Consider the following 21,709-nt stretch of genomic DNA (forward strand, 5'->3'; position numbering starts at 1 on the left):
ACCAGAAGCACTAGATTAATTTTATTTTGATACTGATCGCTAGCTGAAATTAGATGCACCACTTTCAAGGTGTTAACGCTTCAAATCTACAAAAATCTGACTTGTACTTAAGTACATGACAGAATTGGCATGCTGGATCCTGGACTGAGTTTCCAGACATGTAATAGGTATTTATATTTTTATAAATATTAAAAAAAAATCACTGAGAATACACAAAAAAAATTTAAACGAAATTATCTCAGTAAGAGTTTGCTAATAATTAAAAAAGAAAGCAAGATGGTTAAATTTAACTGCATTAATTTAGAGAATAATCTCATTAGCAGCTATCTAAATCCAATTCCCTTAAATGAGAAGCCTAAGAATGGATAAGCACCTCCTGGATTTCAAAGGTACCTGTCTTCTCTACAAATAACATCAATACATACTGAATAGGAAAAAGAAGCATTTGTACAGAACTTTTCCATTCCATACTTAAAGATTATTAAGTAAGATTTAGCAGAAAAGCTAGCTAATTTAAATCACAATTAACAGGAAAAAGATTGAGAATACAGAAACACAAAAAGCAAAGCAAGACATGCTTTGCAAACTGTCATTATTTACAATTGTATGCTGTTTGGGGGTGTGTGTGGAGAGATAGTTTATGACATGGGGAGAAAGCAACGTATTTTCAATGCTCTCCTCTCATGGGCTTTCTGAATGAATTCCAGCATTACTTGTCAGTATAAGCTGGAGAGCAAGTAGTCAGGCATTATTTCACTGTTACTTTTCCAACTTCAATGGGACAAGAAAAAAAAACAAATGTGTGTAAAAATTCCTACCTAACAGGGCTCTTGTCTTTTCTGAAGGGACTTTTGCTTCTGGAACGTCGTCTGCTATAGAGAGATCAACAAGATTATAAGAAAACCTTCAAATACACCAGTCTGATTTTAAACAAAACCTATTAACAATGCAATAATAAGTAGAGAAAATTCAGAAACCTTAATTTGATGCTGTGAGGCAGACCAATCTTCCCTCTGATGGCACTGTTGAATTTTGGACCAGAACTACGGCAAAAGCAAAAATGGACATTACTCACCAGAGTACCTGAAATCAAGATCTCCTGTCTGTACTCACATTACATTGCAAGTGCGCACCCACCCCTGCACCTGAACCTGTAAACATTTTCCATTAGCAGCACCCATAGCATGCATAAGCTATGTGCAGCACTCCAAACCATAAGGCACAGAATGTGATCCCCGCTCAGTTTCATCTGCATCACAAAATCCCAGAATATAAAGGACTCCAAGGAAGAACTGAATCATGAGCCAGCCAGACATGGCACATTTATATGTGCAAAATATTCTGAGCTACAGTTACTCTTGTAATCTTCTTTACATGTTTTTTTGTCCACATGCATATTCTACCTACTGATGACTGCAAAGCAGTACCTTAATGGGCTGGAACTCAGCCTCAGAGTTTTGAGCAAAATGGTGCTGGCAGGACTATTTGTGTAACATTATAAAACTCAAAGTTTCATGAAATTTAAGGTGCAAGTGGAAACCAAAGTAGCTCCCTGCAGACATCTGCAAGGGACACATTCGCTAATGTTGTCTCAGCTCTAGCCACTAAAGTGCTACAAACATGTAAATGCAGCTTCCTTTAAGTTCTTAATGGACATCAAAACACAGAACCATTTAAGCCAGCAGTTAACCTTATATAGACATGTCACCACAGAAGAAATCCAATCTCTTGGCTGAAGCTAATTTTAGTTCTCCAGGCATCACAGAGGCTGTTAGAAGAAATGGCAATCTGCCCATTGCTTCCATGTTAAGTACAGTCCTCTTGCTAGTTATTGTGGCACAGGGTAACAGACTGCGACACAAATAGTAAGATTCACCCTATCATGTTCTCCCTGAACTTGATCTCCTTGTAGATACAAGGCAAAGAACACCACCTGTTAACATTCCTCCTGTATATCCACTGAATGGCAGAGACACTGCTGCACAGACCGAATGCTAGGGGGTTTGTCTTTCCATCTGCACAGAACTGATTCTTTCTGCTGTGGCTACAAATTGATGTGAAAACACCCTGAAAGACATGGCAGTCTGAAGACATTACATAGTCTTTCACTAAATCCATTTAGCCAACCAATTTGTCTGATAAACATCTTCTTGCTACTCAGTGGAGCAGTAATGTTTACAGTTAAACTCAGCATCCACAACAAGGAGGAGGATGCCCATTTTTAAACATGTCATGACACAGGTGGAAGTAGTGGGCCAAGATCCAAAACGGTGCTGGCCAGGTTAAAGCAAGGGAAATATGGCCCTGTATAACACTGGAAAAAAAATAAAGAAAAAAGACCATTTAGAAACTACTTATTAGGAGAAAATAACACATAAAAGACAGGCACATGTTGAGATGAGATCACTATTGATGAAAAGCAGACCTTTTTTTGCCTAGGATAAATTACTCCATTTCCTACTCAAGTTCAGGCAAATGACTGCTGAGAGCGTCCATTCAGGTCCTCCAATGTCTATGACACATACTGCCAAAAGCTGCATCTGGAAATGTTGGTATTAATTCCAGAGGCTGGCTTCTTATCAGAGATGGGATTACCTTGCACCTTCACACCTCCTGATGTAGAACATGGTGTTCTTAATTGCAATTCAAATGCAACAAGACAAACCAATTACAGTGACTCTAGAATATTAACATACAGACCAACTAAATGATGGTCAATAATCAAGACCATCAGTTTCTAAGGAAACAGTGAAAGAAATGTTTTAAGTGTTTGTCTAAACCTAATGAAAAAAACCTGAGAAGATACACAATAACCGTTTTCAAATACATGCACAACGGGGGGGGGGGGGGGCCACAACCACAACTCCAAAAAAATCTCTTTTCCATTTTCACTTTTGACAAATAAGTAGTATCTTATTTACATGACTACCTGGGAGAAACATTAAAAAACCCCAGCAAACTAAAGCGGTAACAGAACACTGGAATGGACTGAACAGAAAGTTGCCTGGGGCAAGATGATGGCCCAAGTTACCTTCTGAAGATCCTTTTTCAACAGTGTTCTGCGGGATGCATTTCTTTGGATTTTTCTAAGGAAGCTTGCTTGTAAAGCTGTAGATCTCAAGGGAATTTTCTTCTTTCCTCCTACTGCGTAAGAACTCTTTGCAATTGTTGCCCGGTTCCTGCTATCACATATGACAGCACCAAGTCACAAGCAATTTATGTCTAGGGGTTACCTTCTTCATAAGCCAAATGCACTAAGTCCTGTGTGTAGCCAAAGCACAGCTAGGCACATGTTTTCCTAAACATACATGGTGCCACATGGCCCAAGAACAATAGTCAGGTTAGAAGATAGCCAGTAAAACATCAGTTTTCACCTGTGCGGTCACATCCAAGACTCCAACAAAAGTCTCAGACAAGGCAAGCTTTGGCTAACGAAGTCCAGGAGAATCATGATGAACTTTCAGTCCTCGTGTAATAACTCTGTTTTCCCAGCAGCTTTACCCAAATTCTTTGTTCCACAATAGCAACAGGACAGTCTGACTTCTACTGTATGTTAGCAGTAGCTGGGATTTGTCAGACAGATGCCTAAGCAAGAATACTTGGTCAAATTCTTTCTCCTAAGAGACCTAATAATATAACTGTAAAACACCTAAGGGGCAAGATATGCAAGAAGGATAATATTAAAAAACCCTGTTAACACTAAGCAAGGCAAGCCAGTCACCCAATTTCAAAAAAAATTAAACATTTAATCACTATCTCATGCTTAAAGATGACAAACTCAAAGTCCTCACGTTCTCTGTGGCATACTGTTCCTTCAGAAATACCTATACTAGACTTTCTCTTTTCACTATTGCAGAGATGCTTCCACATCACCTCCAGCAGCAAAAACATCTCAGTTTAGAGATATCAGCTTGAAAAGGGGCCTTTATAAAGCAAATGAGAAAGATCACAAGGAGGAAGAAGAGTAAAAAATAAAATTAAAAAAAAGGCCACAAAGCATTTTGACCTAGATGTTGCAGTCAGCTACAGCACTGCCTGCAGTAACACCAATTCAGAACTGTCTGAACAGCCCCACAAGGTGAGATTCCAGATTCAAATTCTCCAGCCAGCAAGAGCATTCTGGTAGTTACTTTGGAAACGCTGAGCTGACAGGACTGCTACAGAGACTGTTTCTTCATATGGAAGCACCATTGTTGGTAGATGCAAAGGTATCTGATCCAAAGGAGGCTGGTGGTACAGGAAGCTTCATCTCCAGAACTTGTGTCTCCCTGACAGTCAGCTCCTGTTATACAGCTTTTGAAGGTGAGTCTCTGCACTGAAGACTTGTGAACAGGAAATAAAGAGGTCTTCCCTCCCCCATCTTCTGAGGTCCTTCTCTTTCACACCTTCTGAGCCAAAACTAGAATTCTGGAATCATGTTAGCATATGTATCGCTTCAACAGCATCATCCATGACCTACAAGTGAACAACAGCCAACTGCTAGCTACGCAACAGTCAGTACCAATGCCTCTGGGATGCACGTAGTTGCCCTATACCAGTCTTCCACTAAACTATTTTAAACACTAAAATGCTACTTGGTTAAATGAAAGCAACAATTCGGCAACTGAAGCATGGAACACAAAACTGCCACACCAATAACAACAACCTCGTATCCTCAGGGGATACTAGATTATCTCACCTTTTTGTTCACTGTCTCTCAATACCAGAGAAATTGCCCAGAGCAGCTATGTAACTTCAGAACAAAGAAAAAGACCCCTCGCAATCATTTACCTTCCTGGCACAACATATCTTGATGCATTAAAACAGGCATGGGTTATTGTAGTAATGTCCATACTTTCAGCCTCTACTTGAGGAAATTATTTTGGAAGACCAGAACACTGAAACTCCCAAATTTCTCCACGTGAAGAACCTTCTCACCCAGTGATGACAAGAAAAACAAAAGAACAAAACCCTCCGACACAGCTAGGAGAATGCAACAACTCCCAACCAAGCGATGAGATGAAGGACATCCTCTCCATGTAACACCATATTGGAGGTGAGAAGACTGGCAGGCTCCACATACGGAAGGCTGAAGATCTTGATCAAGGTCCTCTGTTTATGAGGCAGTCTGGAGCCACAAATGTGGCACTGGCACAACCCAACTAGCTACTGTAATCTTATAGTTGCCAAAGAGCTGTAGAAAACATGCCAACTGCGCACAGCTGAAATCTTCAGAGCTGAAGCCCAGAGCAGCTTTACAGAGGCTCTGACAGGCCTGACACTTGAGACAAAGTAAAAGCAGGGCTGATAAGCTCTGTGATCCCCAAGTACACAGGCTGATGGAAGCACAGGATGCCACTGCATCTTAGCCGAGCCAGTAGTTGCAGTATGTTTTCATTATGAAAATGCCAACATCCAGGTGACTTAGTACAAAATGAGACCCTGAGACCTCAGGCATTTTTTGTTCGCATTCCAAGAGTACCAAAAGGAATGCATTCCCTGGATTGGGACCCAGTCATCTAGAAAAAAAATCCCATGCAGAAAACTGTACAAGCCTGCAATTTATCGGAAGGTAAACATTGTCTTCTGAAACATCTTGAGAGAGATTTCTCCATCGCAGGTGACATTACATGATTAAAAAAATGCATCCTTTTCAAATGCCTGCTTCTGACATGATTGCATTCTGAGATTTGACAACAGTTGAGATGAGACCCAGACAAAAGCAGACACAAACAGTAGCCTCAGGTAATCAATGAAACCCAAGCACACAGCCCAGTTCTCACTGTTTTTCTGCTTCTTTGAAGGCAAAAAGAGACAATGAAGCAAAGGGGAAGGCAGGAATCCAAAACAGCACAAACAGAATAAATACCAATGAAAAAATGGTTTTTGAGAAGTGATTTACAACTGTCAGGAACTAACTATAGCAGAAGTTCTATCAAGCCAAAGATCTGAGAGGAACTGAAGAATTCCCCCACAACCTCTAAACAAGTTTGAGAAAAAGCAGGGCAAATACGCAATGCATGGACATTACTAAGACAAGATGCTTCCAGTTTGAATACGTAAACACAGGAAGTGTTTATGCAGTAAGTGTTTTAAGAGCAGCAACCCAGTAAATACCTTTAGTAATACAAGGAAAAGGTTTTATGAGCTTGTAACCAAAGTCATAGACTACTATTCATTTTTTGACAGTTAAACCGTCAGGTTCATATACTGAAGATACTTAGGACATGCAGAAAACTTGCTCGTTATTTTAATTTTGTGATAAACTTTGTTTCCCAGTCAGTTGTACGCATTTTTTCACTCGCTTTTGCATCTTTCTGTGTTCGGATAAGAATGAAAACTAGCAGGAGGAACTGGATATGTTACTGTCGTCCTTTTTCACTCCATATTTATTGACACTCTTCAACCTTAACCTCCCACCCTCTTTTTTGAGATGAGTGACTAATTTAGAAAGCATAGAGTGCTTTCTAGAGAGCATAGAAAGCATTTAAGCTTCCACATCACACACTGAAGCAGCACACATGCAACTCTACATAAATAACCTACTAGGGACTTCTATAGCGGCCTCTGAATCTGCGATCTCTACTTCTGGAACGGCTGCGTCTGCGTTCTTTGCTTCTGCTCCGCTTCCTTTCCCGGCTTCTGCTCTTTTTCCTTTCCCGATCTCGGCTTCGTTTGCGTTCCTTACTTCTGCTCCTCTTCCTGTCATGGCTTCGACTTCGGCTCTTGCTCTTTTTTCTCCTGAGAAAGAAAAAGACAACTTTGGTTACACATGTACCTCAGTTATTATTTACCTCACATTCCACAGTTCCTCTAACCTGACGTCACAGACACTGACAGGAAAAAATTTCTACCTGTTGGTATTTATACAAGTTTCTTTTGTTAAATGGGTGGTTAAGCATGTCAGCAATCTTTTAAAATTTATCATGAGCAGCATAAAGTGCTCCAAAGCACTTTCTTATTTTAAATCCTGTATTCTCTAAGGAATGCTTCCAGGAAGGGTAAAAGGACTGAAAAAATATTTCCTGCGTTAGATCTAGTACATACTAATTGCAGTACTTCACGTGTCTTTCAAACATACTTTAAACACACCATCAAGATGCTAAGAATAAACTGTATTTTTACAGCACAGTAAAACAAAACACAACAAAAATAGAAAGGAAGAGGCAAATCTGAGGGAAAGGAAGGTTGTTTTCTCTTGATACTGCCTGCCATCAGTCTTAACACACTACCTAAGAGTTTTGCTTCCTACTTGCTACTCCCACTCTAAAGCCACTTGCTTTCTAAGTCCGCACCTCTTACAGGTTTGGGGCAAACTGCTTATCTTTATAATTTTAACCATTTACTTAGAAAATGTAAACTTTTAACACCTGTAAGTTAATTATACCTCATATTTGAAAACCAGTGAGCCACTGTTCCATTCTTGGCAGACTACTTTTGTGTTATTTGCAATTTTTTTCCCTCTATTTCAGTCTTGGACCATAAAAACTTACTCTCTTAGTTTATAAAATATATATGTATGTATACATAAAGCACACATTAAGCAGATGCTCAAGCAATTACTTAAAACAGTAATTTACCTCAAACTAATTTTTGGGAATAACCAATTTTGCTGTTAGACTTCTGAAATTCAAAACATCCTTTGCTATTGAATTTTTCCTCTCCTCCTTTTGGGCCTTCTGATTACACACACGGTCACTCATACACTTAAAAACTTTGTATGCCACCACCACCCCTTTTTAAAAAAAGTTCATCCCTGTTACTTTCTATGGCATGTATAAACTAAGACTTCTAGTTAGTTTCAATAACTAAAGTAAAAATCTCTCAGCTACCACATCTTACTGAGCCTAATCACCATTAGCAGCTTTTGCTCTCCAATCTCCACCTAGGAAGGCCCATTAAAACTATCTTAGTATTTATCTCTCAAGAGAAACATTTTGAAATTTGGTTTTAAAAACTAGAATATTGCATTTAAAATTTATTATTTATCTACAGTAGCCCATCTGTTTCTCTAATATTTTTGTACGGACAGAGAAGCTGCTGCATCAAAACCCGGTATTCAGAAGCTTCACAATCTCTGATAAGACGACACCACCCAGAAATCCAGAATAATCTGCATCTACATCACTTAACCACACTGAAGTTTGTGACAGTTAGGCATGCATAGTGTCTCTTTCCTAGGATCCATCACTTACCGATATCTCCCTAAGTTAAAACCCTCGAACACTCACTATCGTAATAGCTCTGAAAAAATACTACCTGTGGCTCAATATGCTGGCCAGTACCAGTAACTAATAACTGCAGCTAGCCTTCAGTAAAGATAGCAACTACTGACTATCCAACCATGAACTGAACCCTCGTTGCTTGCAGGACTCCTAACAGTCAAGACCCACATTCTGCCTTCCAATCACGATTAAACTGGTCGTACAGTACAGATATCTAGTAAAATTGCAGATTCTCAATCCTTCCAATTTCTAAAACAGAAATTTAGTTTGACCTGACAATTATTGAAAGCTGCACACTGAATCTAATGTTGCTTTTTTAGTTCTTGATGTTTGCTGTGGCTTACAGTTTTCCTGACAGTTTGAATCTTCTTCCAGTATTGTCCAACTGAAATAGATAAAGCATATCCTCTAGATACTGACATGTCAAACAATTTAATTGATAAGCAAAGCAAGAAGTCTCGTAAAGCCTACATACACCTTAGTCTTCAGCAACAGAGTACACTGTCACAAGTCACATACAAAATGGCGTAGTTCGTTCTTTAAAGATTTAGGGGAACAACAGCTGTATCAAATAAAAATTCTGGGACAAAAAGCTTCATACTATCAGAGAACTGCAGTACAAGAATAACTAACCTTCTAGCAATTGCTAACTCAAAAACTGAAATGGGAAGATACCACAGGAGCAATGTTTCTGAACAGACACCAAGAGTACGATTAGGAAAGCAGAAAAAGAGGTAAAACTCCACAGAAGAAATAACATTGCAAGACTAACAGTAGCAAAACACCTTGACTTTCTTTTATTTTACAATAATATATTTTTTTTCTAAACTTACTTTACTGTTTTTCTGAATTAGAAATACAAACTCAGAGCATATAGGTCCAACGTGAAAATGGGACCGTGGGCAGAAAGATAACAAACGCTGTTGCTTTAGTCTTAGAGAGGTTACAGAAACTAAGGAAATGAACTAAAATACATTCTAGGATTCTCATCATTCTACCATGAACCAAGGTCAGAACCAATTCCAAAATTTAAAAACCACTGCTTTTCGTTCAGATCCCAGTTTATATTTTGAGACTAGCCATCCAAACAAAAGCAGGGTTTTACATGCCACAGATATATATATTTTAAAGCAATAAAAATTCAGAACTTAAAAACATTGGGAGTAGCTGCTTTTGATGGGGTTTTAGGGGTCTCTATTTAGCATGAGAATGATGTTAACAGTATTGTTTAGAACACAGATATAAGGTATAATCAATTTTAGATTATTAGATTCCAACGTAAGTCTGATGTTGGAATTGGACTTCCAATTTCCCAAATATTTATACACCTGGAAAGAAATGTTCTTGGGATTCCTTCAGCTTTTCATCCGTATGATTTCAGAAGATGACAACAGCATACATGCTGACTTCTTATGTTAGCTATATATTACAAAAACACACTGGTTACTGTATACTCAACTATCAAATTCATTATTATTCTTTCTACATCAACTATCTCACCACCAAATGATGCTTGTAAGGTAAGGAATTTATTTTACAGACTTAAAAACCTTCCATTTATTTAGGGTATTTAAGAGGCTCTTTTATGCAAGGCATTTTTCTTCAAATTTCTGATTTGATTCCAGACTTCTGGGTCATCAGCAGGTGTTCAGACCCTGGAATTATGCTTCCTGAAGAAGGTGGGCTTGTACTTTGTTTCTTTAAAAAGGTTATAGTGTAATTTTATAAAGTTTAGATTAGACACAAAAAATTTAGACATTTTCAAAGGCAAGGGGGAATAGAGGAAGGGGATCCAACACCCCAAACCTTTTCAAGAAAGCACTGGTATTTTTAAACGCTTTGAACTGTTCCACATCACATAAAATTCTACACCAAATACATTATTAAAATGCAAAATCCATTGCATTGCTAAAGCAACAAAAAGGAAATTAAATATGCTGAACCTACCAAGTCTGTATTTTTATCTGATGTCAACATTAAGTGTTTCCACAATTTTGATGACATCAGTGACAAGGGCATAACTACATTTGTAAACAAAAGAAAATTTCATAACTCTACAGTTGCAGCAATTGCAAATATCAAGCTTTTCCATTTTATTTCCCTAGATGTTACTGACATGCATTCGCAAGTTTACAAAAATCAGCAACCTCCCCCAAAATGCAGAGAACTGAGAAAATACTTACTTCTTGCTGCGTTCTTCGTGGCCATTGGCACTGCTCAACTTGTTCTCATCCTAAGCAGGGTTGATAGAAGAACATCGTGAGGACGAAGCGGAAACATTTCAAGTGGTCAAAGGGTAATGGGAATAGGAATAAGAAAATAAAAAACAAAAATTTTAATACTAAATTACTTGTTTACAGTTTAATGTGGAAAGCTTTAGAAAATTTAGGTAGGCATGTTTAACCACTTTGCTGCTTAAATTTAAGTCATACAATTACAAAATACAAGACTTACATCATTTAAAAGTGTATATTAAATTGTAGATACTTCCTTACATGGTTTAGAGAGCAAGTTATCCTGTAGAATTCAGCACTCAAGTGGTTAAATGTTAGTTCTATAAAATGTAAGAGGAAGTTTCAGGTTTGTGTGCCCCTCTGATCAGTACCAAGGCTATAACTCTGCCTAAGCCCCAGTGGCTACGCTAGCAGCCAGCCACTATGGATTTCCTGTGACCGATGCCATTCCCGAGATCTTCGCTCATTTTCGTTGAAGGGTTGTAAGAGCTTGATGTCACCTCTGTCACACATCTCGCCCTGAAGCAAACAGGGATTCACACTGCTTTAGTAACGTCGACTCCCAAGAAAGTCATCAATAATCCACCAGTCCAGCCTAAACACTCCCTATTTCCATACCTGTTTACATGGAAAATATCCATGTTAAACCAGGACACAAGAATTTTAACATAACAATTTACAAATTTCTCTTCAAGATTTTAATGTAACTGCTAAATATTACATAAACTAAATATACCACTTAAAACTTACAAATGCTCATCCAAAATTCATGACACGGTTGTAATAAACACTGCAGAATAGACTAACAATAGCTCATATATAATTTATATACTTGCTTTACAGTTTAATCACATCAGTTACATCAAAAGTACAATTCCTAAGCAACTTAAACTTAATATACATTTATTGCAAAACCAGTGCTAAAGCATGCATAATGTTAACACTTCACCACCATTTGGTGAAAAACAAAAAGACAGTATTCATTTGCTGCTGGTTTAGGTAGAAGACATCACTACACTAATTGATAAAAATTTTGCATAAAAGTTGACATTTCTTAATTAAACAACTAGGACAGAAGAATACAAGAGCTTATTTTAGAATGACACCGCAGACTGTGATACTGTCTTTTACTTGCTAAGAACATTCTATTCAGGGATCCAAGAATTTTCATAAATTCGTTCACTCAGCAATTGATTTCCATCTGCCCTGTTAAAAGATTAACCGCCACCAGTCTTCTGCATTAAAAGCAAGTCTCACTCTTCTTGCACTGAGCAGACTGTTCAAATATTTACTTGCCATGGGACTGGTGAAAAGGTTATTCTTGGAACCCTGCTGTTTTCCCAAACCACTGCATTCACCTTGTTGCTATACCAAACTGGACCTGGCAATTTTAGGAGAGGTTTTTGGTTTCTTGGGTTTTTTGTTTTGTTTTTGGTTGGTTGGTTTTGGGTGGGTTTTTTTGGTTTTTTGTTTGTTTTTTGTGTTTTTTTTTTTTTAAAAACCTAGGGGACCACGGTACAGCGATACGTCACTCAATTACTACCTTATGATTGACAGTTCACACTGGAATCAAAGGTGAATTCATGGGAGTAGAGGTGAGATATCGTTAGGCAAGTCTACAAAGAGAGATAGATGGGCATTTATTCATCACTCTGAAGTGAAACTACTGCACAATATAATTACATTAACAGTATATATTTACTTGTAAGTTACATGTAATGCATCTCCAATAAGATAAATCATGAGGGCTCCAGGGATGTTAGTTTACAGTTCAGCAGTAGTTTCATGAATAATGCTAAATTAAGGTAAACAGGACCTCACTGGCACATTTTTCTCACCTTCTTGTAAGGAGCTTCAAGCATTGCTTCAATATCAATATCATCAGCCATTTTTCAGGACACCTGAAAGAAGAAGCAAAATCTACCTGAGATGGAAAACACCCTTGTGTTTTATATTCCAAAGGCTTTTGCTTAAGAGGCCATCACTGCATTGGCTCAAATTCACAGAGCAGTGGCTCAGAAGACATTTCCAACAAGAACTGGAATGAAGCTTTGCCCAGTGAGATCATAAAGAACGTGACACAAAGCAATTACAGCTGCGAACAACAAAATGCTATTGAACACAATTAATCAGTGGAAGCCCCAGAGGTATTTCACCTATTTCTTTCAAAACAAAGAGCACAGATCATTTATGATACAGAAACACAGGTCTAGTGGCCATCTTGAGAAGTACTAGGGCTTGACCAAAGGACCCGAGACACACACGTAAAGAACACAGAACAAACACTCAAGCAAATCTGTTCACAGCTTCCTAGCATTTGCTACCACCACATTTACTGATCTGAAGACTTAAAGTGAACACTGTGGTCCTTTAAGAAATGCGGCCTCCTGCATAATGGGGGCCACAGAAGAAACAATTATGATTGTATCATACACTAAATCATACACAAGATCCATCCAGTCTGGAACTTGAGGTTTCAGGCAAAAAAGATGCACCATGCTGTGTAACACTAGTCACCACAAACTTTTTTTTTTTTTTAAATTGTTCCTCTTATTTTTAAACTTCAACCGCCTAATGTAATTTTGTGTTTATTATACTCTGAATCCCTTTGACATTAGATTTCCTTTCCCTATGCAGGTATGCTATTAAGAATCTCTCAAGACTCTCTACATTAAAGTATAGAGACTCTACTTCCTCAAATCTATTAATGCAACAGTTTCTCTCCTTTGTCTTTCTTAAACTCAAAAATGGCCAGGCCTCTAGATCCAAGTCAGACAGTCCAAGAGTGACTATTTTGCTGCATGTGTGCCATAAAATGGATTTTTAATCACACAGGTTAATTCTTGCACCTTGGTTACAGGCATTGCTGCAGGAACTGTGCTGTCCACAGACTTGGCCAGCATAATGAAATGGCTCCAACATTTCAAGATCCTTTAAGCTGTTCAATCATAAGCTCATAACTGAGAATATTATACCAGAGCTGCACCACATGTAAGATTCAACTCACTCCCCCACCCACATCCAACCATCGCCCATTAATACAATCAAGAATAAAACATAATCCTTTAGCAGTATCAGAGCACTGGTAGTTCATACTCAATTACTTAACCAAGGCACACTAACCTCATTTGCAAGTTATTACCTCTTGGGCTATAGTGCTATCACTTACAAATATGATCATCCTTAGTTTACATGTAATGACTCAATTTTACTTTTTACTGGAGTATTTACATTCAGCTTTTCAAGTCATCTACATAGATGCATGTGATTTAATTCACCACTGCTCTACCAGTATTTGGTATGAGCAAGTACATCAGTATGACTAAGGACCGTGAAAAAGCACCAGGCCAAACCCAGGACTCTACAAGAAAATTCCCACCAATGACAACTCCCACCCACAACTGCATTTTCATACGTGTAGTTTAGCTAACATATTCAGCTACACCTGGGGTGGGATTCTTCATCCTGAAGGGGGTGGCCAAAGGCGGGGACACCATAATAGGAACGGGCAAATAATGAGTGGCATGGAAAAGTGAATAGGGAACGACTATTACTGCATTCACCCAAACAATAAGAGTGAATGAACTATCATCTGGTGGGTTCAAAACAAAGGTCCTTATTCACACGGCATTAAGCCATGGAATTCACTGTTACAGAGCACTGTGGATGCTAACAAAGAAAAAAAAACCACATGCAGTGTTCAAAAAACCCAAAACAAAAAGAGCGCTAAAGTTTACAGAAAAAGCTTTTCATTAAACAAAGACATGCCTTGTGACCCTGAACCACAACTATCTGACGACTAAGAGCACGCAGAGAGAAGTATCACTGTACGATTGTCCTGTGTTTCTATTCTTTCTTAGGCATTTACCGTTGGCCACTATCACAGACAAGATCCTGAGTTACATGGACCTTTGGTCTCACCCCGTGCAATCTGTGCCCTCTGTACTCTGTACAAAACACTTCCATTAGTATAATACCAGGTTTTAATCAGAATACTTTCTGTTCACATAACAGACCTACTATCGACTTTGTAATTCATGTAATGCATATAATGATGCTACATATAAAGTTATTCTTCAAAACAAAACCACAAGTAAGAGTCCTTATTAATTTCAAACAAGCAGAAAATCATGACGGATTTCCAAGTATCTTTCATTAAACACTGAAGAAGCTCAAGATAATTTTCATAAAAGCCTTTCAGCTTGCTCAAAAAAGCTGCGTATACCTGACATCTCTGTAGAGAAAAAACAAACAAACAAAAAACCCAACAACAACAAACAACGCCCCAAAACGTCAAAACAAACAAGGAATGAACTACACTTTGAACTAGACTTTGTGGGTCTACAGAAAATCTAAACGGACATGAAATCTACTGCTATTCATTTAGCCAATATTTTGAAGGCAGATTCCATCTCTTTTTGCTGTTATATTACATAAAAGGAATTTTAAAAAGTCCTCTCCTCGAAATTACTTGCTTTGGAAATTCTAAGCAATGACACTTCCACTCTTGCTTTGCCTCCTGGGAAAGCATCAGGGAAGTTCAGGGAGAACGCCGAGGCCTCGGGAGGGGAGCTCAGCTCTTGGAGCACACGCACCTCTCGGCAGGTTCCCACCCGCAACCCCCCGCACGCTCCCCGCGCCATCGGAACCAGACGAGCCCGGCGACCGCAGCACGCCGCTAGGCTGGAGCCGAGCCGCCCCGAGCCCCGCGCCCTCCAGAGGCCTCCACTCCCCGCGCCCCCGGCGCCGCCCGCCCCGCCGGCTGCCGAGCCCCGAGAGCCGCCCGCCCGCGGCGGCCCGGCGCTCCCCCGCCTCCCCTCGTTCCCCGCCCCGTCTCCCAACGTAAACAGCGCCGGAGCCGCTCCCCGCCGCTCCGCCCGGGCCCTGCCGGCTCCGGCCGCCGCAGCGGCAGCAAGGCCGGAGCCCCAGCACAGCGCCATCGTGGGGGGAGCCGGGGAGGGACAGCGCCGCGGCGGGGACAGCCGGATCCGCCCGCTACGTGGCCTCAGAAACAACCAAATCCCGCACGGCCCGGCCACGGCCTCGGGGCGGGGGCAGCCCACTGAGCGCCCCGACTCCAGCAAGACGCAGGGCGGACACCAGCGGGGAGGCCAGCAGCGGCCCCCGGCAGTGAGGGACGGGGCCGCCCGGCCGGGGCCAGGCGACCGTGGCGGCGGGAGGGGCGCAGGCCTCCCGGGCCGCCCGCAGGCCAGGGCCAGGCCGCGGCTCGCCCAGCGGCGGGGTCCAGGCCCCGGGCCCGGCAGTTACCTGCGCGGCGGGCGGGCGCTGTCCTCGTTCGGGCGCCCGAGGTCCAGCAGCGGCGGCGGCGGCTCCCGGTCCCGGCGCCGGCTGCGCGGACGGTGGGGGATGGGCCCGAGGGCTCCGCAGCCCTCCACAGGCGTCTAGACCACAGACGGACGGCCCCGCTCGGCCGGCCCCGGGGCGGCAGGCAGCGAGGGGCAGCGCGGCCGCGGCGGGCGGTCCCCGGACCCGGGCTGGGCCCCGGCTCTGGCACCGGCAGCTGCTCCCCGAAATGGCGCCCGCCGCCTCTCGCTGCTGGCAGCTCGGCGCGCGGCACGGGGGCGCCCAGCGCGCGGCGCAGGGGCTCTCGCGAGAGCCAGGCCAGACAAGGCCGCGCACGCCCGCGCCCGCCGCCTCTCGCGAGACATCGCGCCCGGAAGGGGCGGCTCAAACGCTCGCGAGACTTGGGCAGGAGGGCGGGGCCGTCACGAGCCTCTGCGCTCTCGCGAGAGCGCGCGGCCACCCCGGGCGCGGCCGGAAGGTCAAAGGTGACCGGTGGGGGCTTCCCGCCCCCGCCATGGCGGAGGGCAGTGCTGCCTGCGCCTCTGCCGGGGCCCGCACTCGCACCCTGCGCCGCCCCGGGGTTGTCCGCCTCTCCCCGGCAGGGCTGGGGTGCTGCGGCCTTCGCCCGGCCCGGGCCCGCCTCCCCCGGGCGCCTGCGCGGAGCCGTGCGGGCCCGGGCGCCATCCCGAGCCGGGGCGGGGCGGGGCGGGGCGGGGCGGTGGGTGTCCCCGCTGTGCGAGAGCCCAGCGCCATCCCGCGGGATCGTTCAGGCGGCGGGCCCGCGGGCTCGGAGCCGCCGCTCGGGAGCAGCCGTGTCGCGGGGGGCCGGGGCCCCGGCACCGAGCCGGCGCGGGGACAGCCCTCTCACGGTCCCCTGCCGTTTGGCAAACCTGCTGCGCCTCCTCCTATCCCCAGGTTTTACTCTTTTGTACGCCCCAGCCTCTGTCCTGGCCACACGCAGGTGCCCTGCCCCGGTTGGGGTTATTTGCTAAGGAAAGTGTTATTTTTTTTCCCTTCTTGAGCACCACGTAACCATAAGTGGTTTTCTAGTCTCTTAGCTTAAACCAAAAGCTGTGTTAGCTCTTTAAATGCTTATTGCACTGTACAGTTACTGCAATAACGGGAGCATTGTAGACAGGCCGTTTAACATCGGTGTCCAGATTTCTACCAACACCTGTTATATCAAATAACTTTACACTTGCTGTAAAAGTAAACTAACACCTTTCTCGAGATTCCTAGTTGACCCTTATGCTAACATTTCCAGCACAACATCCTGGGTGGCAGTGCCAAGTGAGAATCGCGTTGGGTGTCTCATGCCAGAGGAGGAAAGCCTGTTGCCTTTTCAACAGGTGAAAAGAATGGAACTGTTGTGACTAACACACAATGTGCGTCAGTCGTGTCTGGGTCAGGAGGCCCCTGAGCTGCTGATGCTGGAGCCTGAGAGCACAGGAGCAAGCACTGCATGTGCTTACCTTGTTGAAATACTTTCATCTTGTCTTGGGCCAAATGGATGATGGTGTGGGGTAGTGTTAAAGATTTGCTGTTTCAAGCTTGCTGTTTATTGTTGGAGAGAGGGATAGAGCGGGTTAGGTCATAGACTGGGCAGCAGGGTGAAATTGTTTATGTTCCTTCATGACTGGTTCTTCTGATGTGACGATTTAACAGCGTCTGTGCTCTGAGCTTACTCCCTTTGGCTGAGGGCTTGACAAGATTCAGTAAGTTTAAGAGTAACAGCATCTGAAGGTGTTACGGCTGTACCCTTCTGCCAGAAACTACCCCCCCCCCCCCAGTGGGCCACCACTGAGAGCTTTTTAGCCATTATAGTCCCAAGTATAACTTAAATTGTAGTGCCCTGGCGTTCTGGTGCAGCTTTTGGCCCAGGCCCCCGCAGATTGCTGGAGCCTTGAAGCTGAATGGTGTAACTCAGAAAGTAAGTAGTGTTTTGTGAAACAAAACCTGCTTGTCTCATTAACAGTGCTTTGTTTCCCCTGGGAGCCCACAAAATGGCTCATTTGTATTTAACTTTTTAATAATACACAGTAAGTTTTGCCCAATTGTTCAATGCAGTACCGATAACATTGAGCGGGTTTCCTGCTGAAGTCAGCAGACGTAAGCAACAATGGCTGGGGGGTTTACTTCTTTTTTGTCCTACGAATCTGAAACAATGTAAAGAGAAGCTCCAAACAAACTTTGCCCCCTTAAATGATAATTTTGCTATTGCATATAGAAATACTTAAACTAATTAAGGTATAAGAACTCAGGCCCACAGATTTGCAAATGAAAACCTGTTTTCGCGAAACTCCCAGGCTACTGTGTCATTTAATGTCATTTCTAACAAAGTTCCTGAAATGTTAATAGCTTAAAAAGATCCTGAAGCTCTTGCACAGAGTTTCCAAGTCTTTCTAAGCTGAACTGGTCAACTTAATTGAGCTTGGGATGTTTAGGAAAAATGAGCTGTTTAAAAATAAAAAAAAAAGCATGAATATAAGTCTATTCCAACCTAATCATTTTTGTACAGGTTGGTTGTAAACAAAATTAATAATTTGCTCACAAACAGAATGAGGTTTATTGTGGTCGTTCCTGTAGCACCGCACTGGCTGCATGTCCCTCACCCCGCCGCCATCACTTGCTGCTCGTTGGTGCTGCTCCCAGTCAGCCGCAAAAGGTCAGGTCTAACCAGCTCCGTGTTCCTTGTTCCCTCATCATATGATTGCGACTTAAGTATGTGCTTAGGCTCATGTTGGTGGATTTCCCTAGGGGTTTTCTCTCCCATTGTTTGCCTGTGAAGCCAGGCTCTGGAAGAAGGCCACGGATGTGTCTTTTTTTGTCTACTGCACTAACACACCCCTCGCCCTTGGCTGATGCCGGGGTGGTGTGGGAGGAAGGATGAACCCAACACATGTAGGGCTTGGTGCTTATGGACTGGGTGGGAGTGGCTAATGAGGGACCTTGATTGGCAGGGAGGTGCCCAAGCTCCATGTCCAGTGCCAGCCCTGGTGTGTTGTAGCGCTGTCCTGGCCGACCGGCTGTGGATGTTCAGCTCTGCGGGGCTGCTGGTGCGGTCACTACGTGCCTGGCTGGATTCAGCTCTGACACTGACGGGAAGGCCGGGGGAAGCTCTCAGTAACACATTTCCTAACAAAACTTTTCCCGTTTCCAGGATGGCTTGATCCACAGGAGAGACTGGCTCTCGCTGCAGCGCAGTGGGCGGAACGCCAGCCATCGCTGGTGTTTTGTCATCACCTGACTCTGCGATGAGCACCAGGGCGTTCACTTAACAGACGTCCCTGGGGAGGCACAGAGGGTCTGGTGTGGGGGTGGGAGTCGTTCGTGTTGCCCTGCGCTGCGGTGGAACATGGTGGAAGGGATGTCACAGAATTAACAAATAAGAAGGAAAAAAAAAAAAAAAAAAAGGTGGAAAGCAAAAAACGATGATGCTTTCCCACACCGGGAGTCGAACCCGGGCCGCCTGGGTGAAAACCAGGAATCCTAACCGCTAGACCATGTGGGACCGCATGCTTAACACTCCTGCCGCGCCGCCCGCTGCCTGCTGCCCGCCTGCCCGCGCCGCTCGCTGCCTACGCTGCCTGCTGCCCGCCCTGCCTGCGCTGCCTGCTGCCCGCTCCTGCCCGCGCTGCCCGCTGGTCCTCGCCCGCCCCCTCCGCCGAGGCTCCTGGCAGCCGCGGCCGGGGCTGCACTGGGGCGCGTTCCCCCGCGCAGACGAGCCCGAAGGAAGCAATTCACCCTCGGGACCGGGGGCGGCCGCAGGCTCTCGCTGGCAGGAGCCCAGGCAGGCGGCCAGGAGCGGGTCGTGGGAATACGGACACGGGCTGCGAGCGAAGGAGTCGGGCTGCCAACCCTTCATCAAGTTACAGGGGAGTGTTTGCGCCGAGTGAAGAAGGCTGATGTGCAAAACCCCACAAAATTTAGGGTCATCCTTCCTTAAGTCATTAAAATTCTCTCAGTTAAAAGATGGGGATGGAGGTTGGCAAAACTGAAGAAAAAGGAGATGACAAATGGGAGGATGAGCAAATTAAGTCCGGCTTAAAAAGTACAGAAACTGGGTAACAGCCACAAATGTGCTCCTGTACAAATTGCAGCAATCAAAAGCCAAGGTGGAACAACTGGACTACCCAGTTGTGACTGATAACAACCTTATCAGAAATTGGTGCAAGACAGATAATCCGTGGGACGTTGCAATAGCAGGCTACAGATTACACAGGAAGAACCGACTAAATTGTGCTTGTGGAGGAATGATGCTGGATGCCCAAGAAACCTCGGCGTCAATGTGCCTACACGATTTTAATCTTCCAACGTGTAACGCTGAACCCCTGTAGTTACAAAATTCACACCTAAATAGGCAAAGGGGAATATTAGGACTACTGTAGTGAACAGTCTTCAAAAACAGTGGTGGTGACAGTGATATCTTTAGGAGATCAGAGACACTGCCGAGGCAGAAAACATCATCATAATGGAGAGTCTCCAATTACCCCCACATTGAGTGAGTAAATGTCACATCAGCATATGATGTAGTTGCTACATTTTAGATACCACAAAGGCTTGATTTTTGGAGCAGCTGGTTGGAGAACATAAAAGAAGTGACTGGGTTTAGTGCTGAGATGTGTGAGGGGCTTCATTCAGAACCGTGCTATTAAAAAAGCTATGTATAAGAGTGAGTATAATGTATTCGATCTTGTATAATTAAAAGAACAACAGCAACAAAGAAATTCCTCCCAAAAGAGCTTATTAAAAAATGAATAAGCCAAAAGGATAACATGCTTGTAAGAAGCACGGAGATTGCTAAAATGGCTCAGAACAGTTTATATCACCAGGAGGGAAAAGACTAAAAATAGGCTGGTATGGCTACAAAGCATGGTAAAGAAAGCTATTGAAATATCAAATTAAAAATAAAATACCCTTCAAAATGTGAAGCTGGTGCAGACCATGTCCGTATGCCAGCAGAGAAGATCCTGAAGAGGTTTCAAATGAATTTGATGGTAACTGCGTAAGGTAGATCTGAGCAGATCCTGTATCCTCGCGTGGATCCCAGCTGCAGCCCACTGGCCTGCGTGAAATTGCTGTGGTCTGTGCTAAGGACATGAGGAGGGACTGGCTGCCAGTCAGAGGTCCCTGCTTTTCTGGCAGATGATTGCAGTCTGTCTCCATGAGATGAGAGGCAATTTGCTCCCCAAGGACTTGGCACCAGTGGTGGTGAGATTTGAGCTTCTCCCATGCATCAACCTGCCTCTCCTCAGCTTCTCTTCTAGTCTCAGTGCTGGACGATGCTCCTTCTTCCAGAAGCTCTAGGGAAGTGTCAATAGAAGGAGCAGCAGTGACAGCACCTACACCCCTCCACCTCTGCTTGCCCAGGAATTATGTTTGAGGGAAGGGGGAAGGTCTCCCTTTATTCACCACTCCTGGAGATCAGGACACTGGGGGAGGCAGACCTTTGGCTTCACTTAGACTCACCATGATCATGCTGTTGTCGTACCTGCCCGTGAAGCTGTTCTCAGGGCCCCAAGGGTGCTAAGAAGCCCTTACAGCTCTGGCCAGCCTCACCTGGGGCTTGCACCCCAGCCCTGCCCAGGAGCCCCAATTCAGATCAGCCCTGGGCCCTCAGTCCCCATCTGAGCTGTGCTGGAGATGCGCTTGTCTCCAGTGCTCTCATCAATGTGCCCGTGCCCATGGCTATGCCCAGCCCTGGGTCTCTCTAACCCTGACCTGCAGACTGACTGCTTGGCCTGGCCTTGGCTCCGCCTTGTCACTACAGACCTGCACGACCGTCACTGGGCTGCGTCTGACCCCGGTCACCACCACTGGCCTGATCCTGACCCCGACCTGCAGACTGACTTTCCAGGTTGACCTCAGACCTGCCTCATCTCCATGAGCTGCCCGACAGTCTGGGCTGCGGGCTGCCCTGTGGGACCGCTCTGGCACGGTGGGGCTGACCATAGCCTCCTACCGATG

The 21,709-nt window shown here is 44.2% G+C and overlaps 1 protein-coding gene and 1 non-coding gene across 15 annotated transcripts in view; both read right to left on the bottom strand.

Moving 5' to 3' along the window:
• The window catches only part of RBM39 (RNA binding motif protein 39), a 33,053-nt gene extending 17,046 nt beyond the window's left edge, over positions 1 to 16,007 (bottom strand). For 2 of the 14 annotated variants that reach the window (XR_015702849.1, XM_087749339.1), the window contains exons 1-6: positions 15,707 to 16,007; positions 12,277 to 12,339; positions 10,388 to 10,437; positions 6,526 to 6,720; positions 978 to 1,043; positions 819 to 872 (exon numbers count right to left, since the gene is read on the bottom strand). Coding sequence is in view for 11 of the 14 variants with exons in the window: in XM_087749339.1 (XP_087605465.1) it covers positions 819 to 872; positions 978 to 1,043; positions 6,526 to 6,720; positions 10,388 to 10,437; positions 12,277 to 12,327 (416 nt within the window). In the remaining 3 variants the exon portion in view is untranslated. Of the gene's footprint in view, positions 1 to 818; positions 873 to 977; positions 1,044 to 6,525; positions 6,721 to 10,383; positions 10,438 to 10,699; positions 10,958 to 11,981; positions 12,055 to 12,276; positions 12,345 to 15,706 lie in introns of those variants that run through there. The other 12 variants (XR_015702850.1, XM_087749331.1, XM_087749330.1 and 9 more) reach the window with 10 other exon arrangements.
• Positions 16,008 to 19,181: 3,174 nt separating this feature from the next.
• TRNAE-UUC (transfer RNA glutamic acid (anticodon UUC)) lies at positions 19,182 to 19,253 on the bottom strand. The gene has a single exon. It is a non-coding gene; the product is annotated as a tRNA-Glu (tRNA).
• Positions 19,254 to 21,709: the final 2,456 nt, after the last annotated feature.

Source organism: Nipponia nippon, unplaced genomic scaffold (assembly GCF_047370975.1).
Source record: "Nipponia nippon isolate SJK-2023a ecotype South Korea unplaced genomic scaffold, ASM4737097v1 scaffold_13, whole genome shotgun sequence".
Classification (NCBI taxonomy): domain Eukaryota; kingdom Metazoa; phylum Chordata; class Aves; order Pelecaniformes; family Threskiornithidae; genus Nipponia; species Nipponia nippon.